The sequence below is a fragment of the Cryptomeria japonica genome, chromosome 4 (genome assembly GCF_030272615.1).
Source record: "Cryptomeria japonica chromosome 4, Sugi_1.0, whole genome shotgun sequence".
NCBI classification, from domain to species: domain Eukaryota; kingdom Viridiplantae; phylum Streptophyta; class Pinopsida; order Cupressales; family Cupressaceae; genus Cryptomeria; species Cryptomeria japonica.
The window spans coordinates 119,201,627-119,222,418 of record NC_081408.1 but is presented as its reverse complement, the minus strand read 5'-3'; the positions used below and the strand labels follow the sequence as shown (position 1 = coordinate 119,222,418).

The 20,792-nt window shown below is 32.5% G+C and overlaps 1 protein-coding gene across 1 annotated transcript; it reads right to left on the bottom strand.

Annotated features, from left to right (window-relative positions):
- Positions 1–16,355: 16,355 nt before the first annotated feature.
- LOC131875413 (disease resistance response protein 206-like) lies at positions 16,356–16,931 on the bottom strand. Its single transcript, XM_059219604.1, has one exon. The coding sequence runs from the start codon at positions 16,929–16,931 to the stop codon at positions 16,356–16,358; it is 576 nt and encodes a 191-aa protein (XP_059075587.1).
- Between the last annotated feature and the right edge of the window lie 3,861 nt (positions 16,932–20,792).

Genomic DNA, 20,792 nt, shown 5'->3' with positions numbered 1-20,792 from the left:
TACTCATTTCAGCTTCCATTTGCACTCTATTTATATTGTGTTGAGATCCAAGGTAGTCATAAGCTAGGTTGTTTGAAGATTAAGTTTGCTGGTCGCCATCTGATCTACCATCTTCCCTTGTCTTGAAGTGCACATGCTCCGCTTACGAATTTCAACCAGTCCATGGCTTCTTTAAGAAGTGTCTTAATTCATTTCCATATTTGAAATAACAAGTCGTTTCATGGGTTATTAAAATATTAGACTTATTTTATGGCCTTTCAGATCCCAGTCAAGATGACAAGGACTTATGTTATGGTAATCAGTCGGTTTACTGGCATATGTTTTGATTCCAATAGAAGTCACTATGTTCAATGTTAATATTACTGGATCATAAAAGTTCATGGATCCTTGTCAATCTAAAGAGAATCAACGTTAACAATAATGTCTATTTCGGGCAATGAGAATTTGTTATAACATGCGCTCCATTACATTACAACTAATTTACTATACACAGAGCGTTCTAAAGTGATATTGCTTGAGTTGTAACAATAATGCACAGTTATGGGAAGTTTCATAGCAGCAGTGACATCATACGAGAAAGGTAATTTCGCAGGCCTTATTGCAAACATTTAATGAGAAGTTAGGGCATTTATTTCTTTTTGTATTTATCTCCCTGTCTTTTCTCTCCTTTTTTCTACTCCCTTTCTTAAGGACAATCGATATAGTGCATGGTTGGTTATTTCACGATAGAGGTGAAACTTGTTCGAAAATCTCTACAAAAGCAATGTTAATATTCAAGTCTTTGCGTAGATATTTGTTTTGGTATTATTAGTTTCTGTTTCAGGGAGGATATTTATGCATTTATCTTGGTTTTTTTTTTTTTTTTTGGCTGATCAATAAGATTTAAGAATTTTAAACAAGTCTATAGTTCATATTTATTTTATATTTTATGTAATTATAAAAATATCATTTTTCTTCATTCTCATTGGATCATATTGAAAATAATAGATAGAAAATTGAATTTTTGAAACAAAAAAAATCCTATTTTTCTCCTAATTAACTATTTTTCTCCTAATTAATTGACATTGTCAGGAACATTTCCCCAATTAAGTACAACCACTCCACACGAAAGCAAAAGCTTATTTAATAATCCATAAAAATATGGACCAATGAATATGAGACAAGTGAGATTTTCAGAAAGCAATGATTGCATTGGCCCACTTTATGATTGCATTGGCCCACTTTTTAAATCTCACTTTCGCAACGTGGTTATGATGAATTTAATATTGTCAATTACATGACTATTAAATTGTATGCAAATAGTTTTGTTTACTTATATGACTAATAAATCATACTATTAAATATACACTCGACAAATAGGAGTATATTTCTATTGTGGGATAAATAAAAATTTAAATATTAATATTATTTTTCGTTAAATTTTATACAAATAAATGATAATAAATTTTAAATGAATATAATTGATTTTTAATAATAGCAATAATATAATTATAAATAAGTTGAATTAAGGAAATTATGGAATTATTTTTTATCTTATTTTATATTTATTTTTTAAATTTAATTTTAGATAAAAAATTTTAATATAAAGATTATAATTTTGGTTTTAACAATTTAAATATAATTTTTTTTTGTTTTTAATTTTTTTTTTATCGGTAATAGTTATATTTTATTTCTTTAAACTAAAACATACATATGGATTAAACTTCCAAAAAAAGAGAAGCCACTCCCTCAAACCACCCAAACCACCATCCAGTCCTATTATCTAATACCATGGTATTCCAAAATGTTTACTGTTTAAACCCTACCCACCCCCACATTATCATAAATCAAAATTACATCTTGCCAAAAGATGGCCAATAAGTTCATCACTTAACAGAATTAATGATTTAAGTTTTTCGATTGAAAATAAAACATCTAAATAAAAATATGCCCAGAGTACCGTGATTCAGTGAGATCCTCTTCTTCCTGCAGAGGCGTATGAAGCTCCAGTTATTCCTTCTACATCCTCGACCACTGTCCCTCATGAAGCTAGTTTTTTTGACTCACCACCACTTCCACCCTCCGTACCACCCATTGCACCCTGTTTTGCCAATTTTGTAGATAATTTTTGCTTGACCGACCTCCTGTATCTCAACTCCTTCGCCACTCTCTCCCCACCCTCCTAATGAATTACCTCTTCAATCTCCATTATCTAGACAAAAATTTTCAACCCTTCCCATCGTTGCTTCACATCATCTATAAAGAAAGCTCTGGCTTGCTCACGGTGGCGAAGGAACTGGATTCATGAATGCCTCACTCACAACTCCCTATTCTCCTCAGGAATGCCTTCAACAAGATTGAAACCCCATCCTGGCACAACCCATTCCAGTAGGGACTCCAAATTTAACATGTACTCTTTTGGAATGATTTTCTTCAACACTTTCCTCACCTCCTCACAGGTGTATCCCGGCTCTAGTCCCCACACCATGATAAGCGAGTAAATATCAGCTCTACACCTGTATCAGTGGCTAATAACCACCACCTCTTCTCCCAAAACTAGTTGAATTGCCTTCAAGAAAATTGGATCTTTTTTTAGGAACATCTTCTCAAGCTTCTTGAGGGGGATGGGTCCTCAAAAAGCTGAGATAATCTTGGAGGACGCTAGAGTGAAATTGGCTTCCATTTTTGTACTTACTGAATAGTTGAAAAGAATTCCAATGAAATCTGTCCAAAATTTAGCTTCACCAACTTACCAATTCTTTTCATTAAATGAGCTGACATTTCAAAATTAGTATTCAATTCAAAGCACTCCACCATCGCTGCCATTTCAGAGAGAATTTCACAATAAATGCTCATTAACTCGACCTTATGTAGAAGAAAAGCCAGTTGTCTAACAAGAAATTTGAATTGTTTGATGTACAAACTTGGCAAGTAGTCTTAACTCCAACTAACTATTTTTGTTTTGCAGTCACGCCACCTCACTTCCCCTAGTGCAAGCTCACATGCATCATTCAACAACCTATCCACAATAACATTTCCTTCCCTTTTCACATGCAAGATGCAATAATTTTGGAAAGATTTCAACTTTTCACTTATATTATGTATATATTTATTCAATTTCCAACACGGTGTGTTGCCTTTAATCAAGGTTTGGACTACAATTTGGGAGTCACCCTCCAAGTGTAACTTCATCACCTTCATATTTGTTTCCATTTCAACTGCTAGTAAGGCCTCCTGAGCCTCCACCTCATTATTAGTGCCATCTTGTAGCCTTCTTGCACCCATACAGAGGATCTTCCCTTCATCATTACAAGCCACACATCCTACGCTTGAGATCCCTAGATTACCTTTTGATGCCCCATCAAAATTTATTTTCACCCACCCTTTCTATGGTTTTGATCATTTCACCATCTTCCCATCCATAGGGACATTCACATGATTAACCCTAGGAAACCCATGAATAGGTCTGAGTTTGATAAGAGGCCATCTAGCAAGGATGGAACTATCTATCAAACTATACAGATGTTTCACAAAATTATGATTAACCATTGCTGAAGAAATAATTTTAGAAATAGTCCGCTCCACTCTCCCACACACTCTGTCAAGCCCTTACCACTTATCTTGAAAGATTCTCCTATTTATCTCTTTCCACAATTCCTAGACCACAGTGGAGGGCGAGATTGTCCATACACTTGAAAGAACAAATTTTCTCTTCTTCGCAAACCCACTCTTAAGGAAATCAGTGATATTATCTAGAAGGGGTACTGACCATCCTAATTTACTCAAAACAAATCTCCACATTCCCTGAGCGAAATCACAATTTAAAAGCAAGTGATCTAATGATTCCTCATGTCTTTTGCATGTGACACATTGAAAAGGTCCATTGAAACCCAAACAAAACATCCTATCTCCTGTCATAATCCTCCTCTTCAAAACCAGCCAAGTGAACACTCTCGCGTTTGGGAGACACTTAGAACTCCAACATAGTTGGGAAGGCCAATTCGGTTGGAAGTCTGCATTTTCAATAATATTATAGCCAATTTTAACTGAGTATGCACCTGATTTTGACCCATACCATTTGATGACATCTTCCTTCATGTTGAGAGCTGGGGAATACTCATCCAAAATATTTTTAAAGCATCTCTTTTGTTGTGGAGATAAAGGCAACTCATCCATGTTTTTCCATTGCCAAACCTCAAATCCATTGGAGCACTTTGTATGTATTTTTTTTAATGTTTTAATAGAACTAAGTTTCAATTGTTTAAATTTAAAATATTTAAGAATTTAATTATATTATTGTTTTAATTTATAATATATTTCATTTGTTAATATTAACAATAAGTTTAGCTTTCAATTAATGTCTATATTGTTTATACTATATTAATTAGAATTTGTAGGTATATATTAATTGATATTTCAATTCTAATAAATTAACAATTAACTTTAACTTTTTTATTATTTATTAATTTAATAAGTTTATTATTCTTTTTTTTTTCAAAATTATTATTTTGATTCATATTTAGATTCCGAAATATTTTGACTTTGCATTTGCTTCAATGAATTTTTAATTTTAGTTGAATTATGGATAGAAATTTAAGACATTCAAAATTAATTGTAATTGCTAATCTTAATCTAATATTCATTAACAACAATATTTATATAATCCAACAACACTCATTTTAAACAATTAAAATTAAATCTTTTCAATTTATAGAGTATTTTAATTAAAATTTTCTAATATTCATTTTCAACTATTAAAAAGGAATTTCAATATATTAAATTAAAATTTGATAACACTAACTTCTCTCCTCTCCCTTCTTCTCCCTCTCTACCTATCTCTCTCTAGCTCTCCCCCTCTCTCTATGTCCTTGTATCCCTTTCTCTCTATCCTTTTATCATATTGCCACATAACTCTCTATTTCCCCCTCTCACTCTCCATCTATATCTATCTATCTCTTCCACTCCCTATATACTCATCTCTCTCTCTCTCTCTCTCTCTCTCTCTCTCTCTCTCTCTCTCTCTCTCTCTCTCTCTCTCTCTCTCTCTCTCTCTCCATCTTTTCCTCTACCTTTCTCTATCTCTCTATGTATTTCTCTCTCTCTTCCTCTCCCTCTATCTTTATCTCTACTTTTATTTACTCTAAACTAATCATACTAATGGTAGGAACTTGACGCTTTGCGTCCTTGTTTAAATTTATGGCAATGAACATTTTTTAAATCAATTTTTATTATTAAATAGAATATCTCATTTATAATTATATTAAATTGAGATTTCTATGGAAAATTTATTAGTCTTTTTATTTGCATTTGAAACGTTGCTTTGTGTATTTGGGATCAATTGATCTCTATAAAATTCTTACATTTCATAGATAAATGAATATGCAAATATTATTTCTTAATCTTAACTATTGTAATTGTTTCTCATTGTTCTATTTATTATTGAGTCATGAGTGGACAATCTTATGTAACTAAAATGGTCTTGTTTGTGACACCCCTCCCTTTTTTAGACATTGTTTCTATTTAGTTGGACTCATGATGACTCTTTCAATTCCACTTATGGTTTTGATGATACTTCATGCTATGTTGATTCTTCTTATGAGACTATGTTATGTTGATTTGAATTGATATATGTATCCTATGATCTATGTTTAAGTGCAATGAATTTTGATTATGCTCTTTATTATTATGGATGATTGGATGTTATATATGGTTTATGTGTACTGACCCATGTACTAACATACCTGCTTAGCCTATGAGATGCATCGTGATTTGGATTATGTTTTATGTGTCTGATTTTATTTTCAGTGCAAGGGGATTATGTCCTATCACTCTTGAATGAGAGACATAGGATGTCATGATTCCACTTCACCAATGTACATGTATCTGTTTAGTATATCTATATTTTTCATGTATATGCATTTGTCTATGATGCAGGGTTACAACCTGTACAAGGCATCAACTACACCTGGTTCCACATGTCTGAGCGTGCCTACATAATCCCGATGGAGGTTGTAGGAGATAGCATAATGTCTCATTTACCCAAACCCTTAACCCTTGCTCGGTGTTAGAGCAATGTTCCCTATCTTGCATTTACCTAATCAAAATGCTACATAGGCAAAATCTGATAACCTTGGTTAAGTTGTGTATGTGTATGTATTGCATAAGAATTTAGATTATCACATCTTATGTATTTATTAATTAAAACATTCATCTGGTGGTTGTATTTTAATCTAACTTATATATTTATAGATACATATTAATGAACAATCATAATTAATTAATTAATAGATTGCTATTAATAATCTTATTTATTAAATTAAAACAATAGTATAATAATTAAATAAACTAAACTTTAATTAATAGAGTTGATTAATTAATAATTATATATGTTTCCGTTCTCGGGGAGTTGGTTGGAAAACGGTGGATGAGAGTTTTTATTCCTAAAAATTTCCGGAAGAGGGGATTTTGGTCTTTTTTTGGAAAAGAAAAAAAATTAACTTTGGGAGAAGGACAGGAGGAGAACAGAGTGACTCACCATGCTTTATATTGATTTGCGTTGTTTTGCGAGGTTGGCATCTAATATCTTTCCTGAGGATTACTTTATTTTATCTTCCTATGATTGCCGGGAATGAGATTGTGGTTGTGTGTGTTAGTTATTAAATTATTCTCCTCAAATGATTTCTTTGATTGAACGAATATATAGTAAAATTGTTACTAAATTTTCTTTTACTTGATTCCGTGGCTTCCTGGCTATTCGTTAGATTATTGATTTTCCTAATCTATTCCTTACGTTCTATTCTTCTTCTCCGTCCGTGATCTCTTATCTCTGGTTTAGTTATCTTTCCTTATTTATTTATTTATTTTTTGCCTGTCATCGGGGTACGTTTTCTGCCCAAGTATTAGCTGGGAGGCATAGGGCGTTACCTTAATGTTTGGAAGGGGAGTTGTGCTGTGTGGGTCGCACCTACGTGGTAGAGACCTCACCACCATGGCATGGGGATCCCACACATGGTGGGAGGCTCTCCCACCTGCCTGGGTGGATACCACTATGTATTCATACTAAGCAAGAAGTCATGTCTAATCCTCATCACACAATATAACTCATACATGACAATAAACTTTACACAATCCAAGAGTGATAGAAATTGGAGGAAAAAAAATCAAATAGAAGTAGGCTCTAAATTCTTAATTGACTCTATGATTTCATTTTCAATCCAAGTATACACACCATCTTCTATTGATAATTTTATTTTAGGTGATGATTTGGGTTCATTAGACTTTACACTTAAGGCCTTGAAGGAGTTTGTTCTTCCATTTGTCTAGTTTACTTCTAAATCTATTCCAGATTCTTCTTTTTGAAACATATATCTTGATGATGATTGGATATTTAGATTTCACCTGACATGTACTGTTGAATCTAACACTAAACCTTCTCATCTTGAACTCCCAACACTCCATAAGGATCTACATTATTGCTAAACAATTAAATCTCCTACTGATTCTACCTCCATTTTGGAGAGACATGAAGGTATTTTTTAAAAATTATTTTTAAACTTGGATATAATGAAAATAGCTAAGGGTGTATTGAATAAGGGCTTAAGCCTCTTATAGAACCTACAAAACACTTTCCTAAATAGGTTTTGTGGTCTTAATCCACTCCTTTGTCTACATCCCCTCCTCCATTGTCTAAGGGATTTATGTCTTCTTCGTATGACAACTAGAACCTCTCTCCACCAGAGTCAAGATTACTTCACGCTACTAACCTTCTATCCAAGAAAGAGTATGTTGTATCATGAAGACTGATACTCAATATTACTAGGTCAATGTCCCATGGATGGCCTAGTCTTCCCAAGTGGTCCTTCTAGTCTTTATAAGTACACAAGCCATGATAAGGGAATACAATATCTTGGTTCATTATTAAGTATGTTTTAACACTTTGTACCATAGCTTCCCAATGGATTATCATGGCAGCCCTTTTGTGCAATGTCTTCTCAAAACTCACTTTCTTTTCTTTCTTCATATAAAGCATAAGAAATTTCATCAATATAATTAAGATCACTAAGTGCTTGACCTTTCCATTAATGAGTTCTAGGCCTTGGAAGGTAAAATATAAAAAACTTATTAAATCTAGTACCATTCATAGGACAAGTGAAAATGAGTTCCACTCTTGTCCTCTCCCTTCTGTATAAAATTTCTTCCTTTACCTAGTTGACTTGTAACCTTTTATTTTCTTTATTACTAATATTATTTTCTTGTACATGTGCATCTTAGTTTGAATTTTTCTATTTGAATTAATAGGATCCTAAGATTGGAGCTTGTGCATCCCTCAACTTAGTGTAATCCTATCCCTAGTAGGTCTCTCTCTCAACTACTCTCTATCTCTGTCTCTCTGTCTCTGTCTCTGTCTCTGTCTCTGTCTCTGTCTCTATCTCTCTCTGTCTTTGTCTTTGTCTTTGTCTTTGTCTCTATCTCTGTCTTTGTCTCTTTCTTTGTCTTTGCCTCTATCTCTGTCTCTATTTTGGTCTTTGTCTCTGTCTATCTTTTTGTCTGTCTGTTTGTCTCTGTCTCTCTCTGTCTCTCTATGTCTCTTTGTTTCTCTGTCTCTGTCTCTGTCTCTGTCTCTATCTCTCTATGTCTCTCTGTTTCTCTATCTCTGTCTCTATCCCTATCTCTGTCTCTGTCTCTATCTCTATATCTATCTCTATCCCTATCTCTGTCTCTGTCTCTATCTCTATATCTATCTCTATCTTTTTCTCTCTATCTCTGTCTCTCTTTCTCGCTGTCTCTCTCTCTTTGTCTCTCTCTATCTCTCTCTGTCTCTCTCTCTCTCTCGCTACTTTACTACTTTATTACTTAAGATTAATCCTTAGCTATCTAGGTTTCAATTTTTTTTAAATGATTATAATAAACTAAGCAATATCAATATTTAAGTTTCTTATCCATACATAACAAATATTACCTGAAATTAGACATGTTAGAGTTATCTTTTATTAGCTAATAATTATTTATTTAATTATTAGTCTATTATACTCTATGCTTAAGCTAAACTTAGGAATCTTATAATTCTTTAGGGTTTTCTCCTTTAGGGTTTTGAAGTATCCTTTCATAAGGATTCTCTCTTTGTATTTTTCATAACAATTGTAATGTTTAAATTGCATTCTTGTTGCACAATCAATATGTCTCCTTTTTTCCGGATCTCTGAATTCTGGCCTCCATAGCTGTTTTGCTTCTCTCTTTCTATGACAGGTTTTTATGTAAGTGATCTTTGGGAGTTGTAGAGCTAATTTTTCCTTAACTCCAATATGGTATCAAAGCTCTAGATCTGCATGCCCCTGTTCTCTTCATGAGAGATTTTGGGTCTTGTTCTTTAGATCTATGTAATCAGGGGTTTGTGCAGTTGCTTTTTTCCATTTCTGGGGGTAGCTTATTTTTTGGTACATTTTGGTGCCAAAAAGACCCCACAATTGGATTCAGAAGGCTAATTCAATGAATTTTGATATATAATTTGTCTATTTTCGGTGACAGGGGCATCTGGGACATGATTTTTTATTGGTACATTTTTTGAGGCACAAAAATCCATACGTCTCTACCTGCAAATACGTCATAATTTTTTTCGTCTTTTTTTTTTTTTACCCTTTTTATGCCTTAAAAGAGGGTTTTTTTTCTTTTGGCCGTATCTTAGGCATACAAAGGTGTTTTTTGACAAATCTTATATCGTCGGAAAGCTCTTTTCAACCTCTATCCAGATCTGGAGGTTTGAATTTTTTTATTTTTATTTTTTGATGGTGTTTTTTTTTCTGTCAAATCCAGAGGTTCATTTTTGCACTCTGGGAGACATAACTTGAGCATCCAACTTCCATTTTTTGAAAACTTTATATCGTTGGAAAGCTTGTTCTGTATTCTTTCCATTCAGATGAGTTTTGTTTCTAGATTCTTCTCTAGATATATTTTATTCAATTTTTTTCTTTTCAGCACTCGAGTGAATATCTTGGATGTTTCTGGTCCTGGGATCTCTTTCTTTGAGTAGGATGTCTCATCTTTGGTTGTTATTTCAATATTTCCAATCTTCTATTTCTTATGATCAATATAGAATTTTATTTATGCAAACACACTGAGATAAAGTGCCACCATGCATTGTATACTTGGGATCTTGCACATCTTGTGCCTTATTGTACATGCACTACTTATAAAGTGCCATGGGGGAGTTAATGTTTCCTTTTGTTTTCCATCTACCCTTGTCAAGTGAGTGTTTCTTACATTACATTAGCCTCATGATGTGTGTCAAGTGAGTGTTCCTTCCACAACACTATGTACTTTCTCTGCACTTTTTATGTTCCCGGTTCTTCATCATGCAATTCTTGTTGGCCATTCTTTTTAGTGTACCCATCCCTCTCTCTTTTCAACATTATGGGGAGGTTTGTCCTTTTGGTTCTAATGCTTCCTTGGTTTGATTGATCAGCTCTTCAGGCTTTGGTGTTTCATGCCATCTGTATCTTTGAGTGCAATCATTTGCCTTTGTTTGCCATCTGATTTGAGTAGTGTCATTTGAGGACACTCATGTAGATTACAGTCTTCTCTACCTAGTCATGTTCTATTTCAATGGAGGTTCTTCAAATCAGCAGTTACTCTTCAAGAGTGTTTGTAGCTATTTCATGCTTCAGTGGTGTTCTTCATTCTCTTCTTTTTGTTCCTATCTTCTGGAACACTCTTGTTTGGAGGCTTCTTATTCCTTTACTTGAGCCTTCATCTCTTCTTGGAGAGGAGTTTTGTTCCCACGAGGTTTTCTCCTTTTTTCCACTTTTATTATACTTGGGTACCTCATCAGGCCTAGTTGTCGGGACCCATTGCTGCTTTCCTACATTTTTTACATGCTTTTTAAGTCCTTAGTTGTTTTTTAGCTACTCCCTATGGTCATCTTAAGTGGGGTTGTTAGAGTTATCTTTTATTAGCTAATAAATATTTACTTAATTATTAGTCTATTATACTCTATGCTTAAGCTAAACTTAGGAATCTTATAATTCTTTAGGGTTTTCTCCTTTAGGGTTTCGAGTATCCTTTTATAAGGATTCTCTGTTTGTATTTTTCATAACAATTGCAATTATTGAATTGCATTCTTGTTGCACAATCAATATGACTCCTTTTTTCTGGATCTCTGAATTCTCGCCTCCATAGCTTTCTTGCTTCTCTCTTTCTGTGACAGGTATGCATGCAGGTGATCTTTGGGAGCTATAGAGTTGATTTTTCCTTAACTCCAATAAGACAAATAAGACTAGATGTAAGTTGGAAGTAAAATTTGGTTGAATGAATCCCTTAAATTGAGCTCATTAGCCAAGTTATACTCTAAGTTTGATTGATAATGATAGAGAAGCACGTAGTAAAATTATTAATCACCTCATTGATATTGAAATTTTAGGCATCTAAAAATGGTCAACGCTTGTGGTTTCATAGTCTAACATGTATGTGTTACCTTCTTTTAGGGTTTTCACATTTGCTAACACTTCTTCTATGTCATACATTAAATATTTATCATTTATCAACCTTGTGTCATTCTTCTGCATTCTTTTCCTATTCAATCCTATTTTCTTGAATTCGAATCTCAATAAGTTGTCATGTTCAATTGGGCATTATTGCACCCCTAATCGATGTCAACTAGGGTTTTGTCCTAAATCTTCTTTATTTGCAATATCAATCCTCTATCGATTTGGATTATTTTGGATTGTTTCCAATCTTTAATTATCAATCTTTTTTTCAATTCTGATTAATTTGTCATCTGTCTTTATGAATCTTTATCAAACCAATCTTCATCAAATCAACCTTTCATCAAACTTTGATCGATTTGTCATGAATCTCAATCAGTGATCAAATCCTTATCATTTTGGATCAATCAGTCATTGATCCCTTTTCAATTTGACATATCTATTTAGCCTCTTTGTCATCTTTGACCAATTTGTCATTGGTCTTTATCAGTCGATATCAAGTTTTTATCAATTATCTCTTTTGATCATGATCTTCATCATGTGTTTATGGCTTTAATTGCATCAGGATCAAGTCTTGACCTAATTCATTTCCCTTTTCTCCTTCTAGGGTTAATATTTTTTTAGTTATCACTCCTTGATAACATTCCCCCTTAGGTTAAATGAATTTATTCATTTATTGCATGAGTCACAATTAAATCGATTTATTTAATTTGAAATTAATAAATAAAATTTATTAATTTCTCACACCTTTTTCTCTCCTAACTTTCCCCCCTAATTTCTCCACTAATTAGTTTCTTCTTTTATGCTCAATTTGTCATAATTAAAAATCTATTTTCCCTGCAAATTTCTCATAAGTTTATGAGCATTTTTTGTGCCTAATTTTTCATAAATCATTTGGCACATTTTATTCTTCAATCTGTCATGATTGTTGAGCACAATTTTCTCTCCAATATGTCGTTCAATTTGTGATAAATCATGTCATTAAATCATGCCTTTTCAATTGATCATCCCAATTTGGAGGCTTTCATCCTATAAATTGAACACTCTTTTCAACCAATTTGAACCATGCTTCTAGTATCTTTATCCTGCCACTTTCAATCCACATTGCAACACATGGTGTAGTAGCCTTTCCTATTGGTGTAGTAGACTTTGTTTGCTATGCCCATGGTGGCATATTTCAATGGAGGTTTCAAAATATTGGTGAGATCTAAGCTTTGAAAATCATATATAGCCTTAGGTAATTTAGATGCCTTTGTGGTTTTGTTAGATTTCTTTGGTGGTATCTCTTTTCATGCATATAAACTAGTAATAGCTTGAATGAACTCCTTAGTGATTTGATATGACCAATTGAAATAGAGAAATTCATTATGGATCTTGATAGGATGATCCAAACCCACCCTTCCTCTCTTGTGAAGACTAAAAGGTATTTCTATATGTCTAATCTTTTTCTTATGATTTGACAAAAGCGTAGGAGGTAGTTTTGTGTGTCCTCCTATGAAAAGTGAGCCAAAGGAAATTAAAATGGATGTGATCAATTTCTATCAATGGTTTATATATTTATTTTTTAATGTCCTCTATGTGGATTAAGTATACGATAAATTTAGAGAATACTCCCTCCAAGGTTGTCCCTAGGGATTTTTACAAGAAATTTGTATACTTAGGTTAGGAATTTTGGGAAATATCCACAAGGATAGGAGTTTCCATTTTTATGTTATAGCTATGAATGTGTTCTAAGAAATTAATGGACTTTCATAGTATGTTTGTTTAGTTTCACAAGAGTAGTGAATTAGTGAGTGAGAAAAAAGTATTATTTCATAAAAATACCTAATATATTCATAGATGTTGTGAAAGGAGGTGCACTAAATACTGTAGCTATTTTTCCTTCTTCTCATTCCGATTTTCTTGTCAACTTTTCCTACAACTCTATTTTAATCAATGAGGTAAGTGTATTATAATACAACTATTGCACAACTATAATACAAATGTTTAATATTTTAGGGTGTTTAACTTATAGGTTTATTAAAACTATTATTTTGATACCCTATTTGATGTTGTTAGGGTTTAGGTTAGGTCAACAAAATAAATCTTAAAACTCAAACCTAACTATTACTAGCAACATCTTTCAAACATAGTCACTAGTTTTTTGATGAAGTGAGGTTTGGAATAACTTATTTGGATTGTTCCTTCTATTTGGTGTCACTCTATTTGACCTCATGTGTCCCTAATATATATAGAGGAACTTCTTTTAGACTACTTGAGTATTAAATTAAGCTGGCGGTTTTTTTTTTGTTTTTTGTTTTTGTTTTGATCTCTTATGATAGGGAAGCATTGAATATTTTTTTATTAATATATTCTCTTTGTGACATTTTCTATGAACTTCAAGAGAAAATTTGAGATCAAGGACAACCAAGCTACAATAAGGCATCTTCTATTATGTTTTTATTTTGAATTAATGGTGGATTTAATGATGATATATCATATATCATATTATTGTATTAACACATAAATGACTTATCCTAACAACACTCCATCATCAACTGAAAGTTTAATAATTTCAATTAAGCATTTAATTTCAAGTATTTCACTTCTGATTTCTATTTCTTTATCATCATTTTTGTATGTTTAATTCTAACTCAGGGTTTAAATGAGACAAGCCCATATACAACACAACACAATTTTCACTCCTTTTGTGTAGATCTAGGCTTAGAAACATGTTATAGGTTCATACTAAGGGTATATGAGTGTAGTAAAGATAGAGACAAAGACAACGCAACCTATTGTTAAAAAAGAGGAGGACTAGGGCACCTAGCACCTCTATTCACTAGGACTAGAGCACCTAGCTCAATAGTCTAGGTGGTTTGAATTGAATGTTGACCAAACAGAATATTGGAAGCTCTTGAGTTTAGTTTGACCCCTATTATGCACTCAAAATCCTATCAAGACTAGGACACCTAGCCATAGTGTTGACCCAGTTTCAACTTAGATTATTGTAACAAGTTCCTCTTTGCACACCCTTTCTAGACTTAGGTTTTTTTTTCTAATTTTTTGATTTTCATTTGTCTATTTATGCTTTTTATTATCAATTTTGTACCTTCTAGCCTATTTATTGCATCCAACTTATCCAATCAATCAAATCAACAAAAGAGAATAACTATATTTCATTGTGTTGAGCCCTACCAAGGGTTTGTAGTTGGGCCTATTAATCATTCCCAAATTTAATTGATAGGATTGGGTTTCATTCATAGTTTTTATGTTAAACTAGTGAATTCAATTATTCATTACATTATAGGCATCTTTGCAAGAACTCTTGGGTGTCTACTATGATCTACCTTGTTATTGAATCGTAAGAATCAATTCACATTTTGCTTGAATAATAAGGCATTCTTTGGTGAGTCTATTATAAGTGTCGATGAGAAGACTCATTTATCTAATGTTGATGAGAACATGTCTATGCCACATCTTGAAGACCATAGGACTCTCCTTAAAAGAGATACTTCTAATATCCTTATGGATCCAAAGTCTTGTGAAAAGGGTGATTAAGAATGGAAAATGCCTTTCTTTTGAAGAAATTTAATCATAATCTAATATTTTATATTTTTATTATGATATTTTTGCCTATTCTTATGAGGATATGCTTGATATTGATGAATTTGTTGTCATTCATAATATCATTCTATGTCGCAATGCCAAGCATGTCAAGCCAAAGATTAATAAGATGAATCCCAAGATTATTTTTTTAAACAAGATCAAGATAGAAAATCTCTTAAAAATGGTTTTATACATCCCATTGACTACTCACCTTGGATATCATTTATCGTTACTATTAGTAAGCCTAATGGTTGTATTCATGTTTGCATTGAAATTTGTAATCTTAATAAGGCTTCTCTTAAGGATGATTTTCCATTACTGAATATTGATATGACTATGGACTCAATTGTAGGCTATACCTTATTGTCTTTCATGGATAGCTTCTCAGGTTACAATCAAATCCTTATTAGTCCAAAAGGGTAGCATAAGAATGCCTTCATCACACCTTGGGGTACCTTGTACTATGTATTCATGTCATTTAAGTTTTAAAATGTTGGAGAAACCTATCAATGTGCAAGGGCTCTAACCTTTCAAGATTTCTTTCATAATATTTTAGAAGATTACATTGATGACATCTTGGCTAAGTGTATAACTCATCAAGATCACATTAAGAATATTTTTCTTACCTTTGAAAGTGCCTAACTCTATAAGATGAGACTAAATCTCCTTAAGTGTCCCTTCAGTGTTGACGCTGGAAAATTATTGGGTTTTATCATCTCTCATGGTAGAATAAAAGTTGATACAAATAAGATGCAATCGTTAACATGCCTCCACCTAAAACATCTCTCAACTTCGTAGTTTACAAAGGAAGATCTAGGAAGGTTGTAGATTCATATCTCAATTGATCGATTGTGCCCTTCTATCCACAAGATTATTTAAGAAAAATGTACACTTGGCTAATCCTCCAATCTTGATGATGAAAAAAAGTCAAACCAAAAAACAATCCCATGATAGTTTCATGAAGTTATATACATTAACAATTTGAGCTATGGAAATCATATTAAAAACTATATGAACAAAAACTATCAAATTTAGAAACATAAACCGCAGAAATATCATGGTTTTTATTAAACTAAAGCTCTTTCAGTACATCTCCATCAATCACTTCCAAGTTCCAAAGTACGTCGGGGATCCGTAGATTATGCTTTTCAAATCTCGTTATTGGAAAGACACGAAAATAAGTGTCTTTCCCTCTATATTTGATCATCTCAAAATCCCGTGAATAGAAAGACGTGAAATCAAAAAATTATTTGGTAAAACCACACAAACCATAAATGTGGAAATGCACGCAAACTAAAGTTAAGTCGGGTGTCAATAACATTCGTAGAGGGTGATATTCACTCGAAGGCGGAAATAGACGTCTCCCTCAACAGAATCAGTAGAAAGAGTTGCAATGCCTCTCGCCATTATGAAATCACCTGTCCCTCCAACCACAGATATATCTCTCTGCTTAAGAGCTGGATCTGCTCCTGCGAATGTGATCGTACCCTTATAATCTGTGTTATTCAACACAAATGTGAAACCAAGCCAAGCGCTGAAGAAATTCTTCATGTCATACAGATAAAATCCCTGCGCTCTTCCAACGGGTGGAGAGAGAAGATTATTGTCCAGCGTAATTGGATCGTCAAACACAGCCAAATCTCCAAAATGATTGTGTTCAGTCAGAATGGTGAGGTTAGCCCCTTGCGGTGCTGCTATCAATGCAGACGTTGCGTTGTTAGCATTTTTACCATTGTAGATTATATCATGAAAATACAACACTAAATTCCTACAGGGCTTTGGAAGCATTTTCTTCCAGCTTTGGCAATCTGCACTTTTCTGCAAAGTGGCATACACTACAAGCCACACCAAAAACAAGTGCAGAACTCTACCAGCCTTAATTGCCATTACTCACTAATACTTCTCCTTTTCCACTGATGGAAACCAAGACTATCTCAATTCATTCCAGCTTCTATTTGTATTCTATTTATATTGTGTTAAGATCCAAAGTAGTCAAAAGATGGGTTGTTTGAAGAATAGATTTGCTGGTCACCATGTGTGGCCCCATCTTATCTACCATCTTCGTTTGTTGCAGTGAATTACGTGTTGTTCAAGTTCATATGCTCAGCTTACGAATTTCAACCAATGGGTTCTTTAGGAGTTGTCTTAATTCATTTTAATATTTGAAAAAATAATGTAATGTTTCATGTGTTAATAGTTTAACAAATATTCGATTTATTTGATGGGCTTTCAGATCCCAGTTAAGCATTGTCGGACCATAAAAAGATGATAATGACCCAGTAGCGGCTCGTGGGTGGAAAGTGGGTATGGTAATCAATCTGCTTTACGAAGCACAGATTTTGATTCCAGTAGAAGTCACTTTGTCCAGCGCAAATATTACTCATTCATCAGTATTCATGGATCCTAGACAATCTAAAAAGTATCAGAGCTAACAATAATACCAATTTTGGACTATGAGAATTTGGTATAATAAGAACTTTATTACATTATAACTAATTTACTATGCTGATGAGAATAAAAATTGAAAATATTATTATATATTTTCTTAGTTTTTCTATATGTTAGTAAATGATATTTTTTAAGGCCTTCAAAGTGGTATTTTCTATATGTTCTTTCAAAATCTCGCTTACAACTCTTGGAGACCTTTCCAACGATTTAAACGACTCGTAATTTCGAATCCTGTGCAGAAAGTTATGCCTAGTTAAAGTTAGGACAAATTTTATATAGTTTTTTTGGAAAACTACATAGTTTTAGATTTTATTATGTAAATAAACTTGATGGCTGTTGGTTTTTCGATTCTCAAGGAGTTGTTGGTGACCCTTGGAATCCCTTAGATTACTATATGTTGGATTTTCAAATTGAATATAATACTTTTTGGTTTGCTTCAATTCTGTATTATCTTGTTCATCCATAACACCGCAGGTTCTCACTTAGGTGTTGTCATCCGAATCCATAATTCGGATCATATGCATAGAGCGTTCTATAGTGATTATGTGTAAGTTGCAATATTACTGAATAGTCATGTGTTGTTTCATGGCAGTAGTGACATCATGTGAGAAAGGTAATTTCACAGGCCCACTTACACAGATCTAATGAAAAGACTTGGGTATTTAATTCTTTTTCTGTTAATCTCCTAGTCTTTTCTCTACTTTGATTCCTTGCCCTTCTACACATTTTATGCCTAGTTATTCGACCATAGTGTGAGACTTCTTGGAAAATATGGAGCACTTTTGTATAGGAATGTGAATATTAAGTCTTTAAGTAGATATTTGTTTTATTATTTAGATATTGAATTAAGTTTTTGATTTATTATGTTTATTTGAGTTGTTTATTTATTTATTTTTAATTTTTATAATTTTAATTAATCTATTTAAGATTGGTTGACTCTTTTAAACAACTTTTAATCTTTGTAGATAATATCATATTGTCATCTCTATGTGCACTTTCATATCCTATCAAGAAATTTACCATTTATATTTTGGAATTACAATTGCCAATTCTAATACTACCATTAGAACCAAAAACCTAAACTAGCATTAAATTTATTACTTTTCATCAATTGAGATGACTCCATTTCACCTTCAAATAACCACATCTATAATGAAAAAACTATATGCAAAAAATACAATGTGCCTTTTAGGACATGGCTTTCTAGCTATTTGTTTAATCTCTCAATGGCAAAGCATGAGAATGGTACAAAAGACTGGCAACTAGGTTAATCACTGCAGTGTTGAAAAATGCATACATATGCAATTTCACACTTACATCTAGAACTCATTTGGATTTGAAAAGTAATGAATTTTGTATTTTCAAATCAAAGAGTCTATCCTATAGTTTGTCATGGACAAAAAATCAAACATCACACAAAGAAAAATTCTTTTAAAGAATACTTATATCATGAATAATACAATTTTTTTAAGCGTGTGGTTTAATACAATATGAAATTGATGTAATAACTATTTGTTAGGAGGAAAATGGTGGAACATAGACTAAAATATTAAGCTTCAAATAATTCTTATGTTTGTATTTATACCCTAGACTCAATTATGCTAAAGGAGTAAAGGGTAAGTTTGGACTGTACATTAACTAGTTAACAAAATAAAATCAATAAAAAACTAAATTCCATAAACCATAATATATATAACTATTTTTTATTCATTTAAATGTGTATTATATATATCCTCCTATACATTCTTCATTATCTCCATGTTAAATTTTTTCCTTTCTAACTTTAAATTCTCTTATCATATGTCTAAATGCATAATCTCTTACATTGTATCTTTGTTTAAATATAAATATATAGTCGGTGGAATTGGTCCCTTGCATTCTTCTACTAGTATATAGATGATGTCTATTTAATTAGGATCTTGTGCTAGTATCCACATCACTATCTTCACTCTACCTTTTCCTTGCCAATATAATTCACCCAAGTTCAAAATGTTGGCTTCTCCTAAAGAAAACTCTAATTCTATTAGGCTAAGAGAATGGCATTGTAGATCTACTTAAAATAAGAAAAAATGTTATCAAATTATTATTTATTTGATTTTGTTGTAGTTGGTTTTGAATACTGATCTACATTATTGGGCACTCAGCTTTCGATGCAATAATTTGGATATGTTGTGCCAATTTCTATGCATCTTTAAGGAGACTAGTGATGTGATCCAACCAGATGTTGACCAATTCCCTTAAATTAAGAATTTTTGCCTTGACTACTCTGGTTGGTCCTAGAATTGTTAAAAGTAAACATGTAGGGCTTCCAACTACACTTCATTTTATCCATCTATTTCCTATAAAGTGTCATATGAATGGGCCACTTGGAGGTTATGAAACTCAATATGAACCATTTGAGACTTAATTGATGCTATAACGGTGGGTCATTGTATGTGGAACTTATATAGAGAATTAATATCACCATTTATATTCTTTATAGTAATAATATGCATTTCTAGAGTGGATTCATTGATGGAAGACTTCTTTCATTCCTCATCTATCCTTATTTTATGTATCTCTTTAAATATTTTGTTGCTAAATTGCAGTCTTCTATATTTGCATCTCTTCTAGGATCCCATCCACCAATGTCTTGATTTATACAACAAGAATGAAAGAATCCCATTCTAAATGGTGATATTTGCTTTGGATATCATTCACCATATCTTCCAAATATTTCAAATTGTTTACTTACTACTTCAAAATATCTTTCTATGTTATTTTATATAAAAGGTCTACCAATTAAAACAATTAAACTGGAATGATATTGCTAAGGTCAACTTGTGGACCTACTAGAGAATGTTGGAGTAGCTGCAGAGAGACTTAAGGCTAAATTTTCTTCTACTTGGCTATAAAATATTTTATTGTATACATAGGAGAAGCAACAAAGGAAGAAAGTGTGTTAGAGGTGTGTGGAAGAGAGGGTACCTTGTGGTCTATAGGCTCTGATCAAATAAAGATATCTTCTCATACTTTAATTCTTTTTGAGAGATCTCTTTATAAGATTTCACAAAGGATTCTTTGATATCTATTTGAATTTTATTATTGATCTTAAACTTTTTAAGGATCAATTTGTCCCATCTTTGTTGGGACAAAATATATCATGTTACAATTTTTGTTAGTTTTTCTTTCTATGATGAACTGCTAGAAGGATCCAACTGTATATGGTTACATATTTCATCCTCTTCTCTTTTTGTACTATATGCTCTCTTATTTTATTTAACATGACAACTAGTTTGCCTTGGATAATACTTATGAATT

Bases quoted from the DNA above. Each gene is read 5' to 3' on its own strand.
- LOC131875413 (XM_059219604.1), bottom strand. From the start codon at position 16,931: ATGGCAATTAAGGCTGGTAGAGTTCTGCACTTGTTTTTGGTGTGGCTT.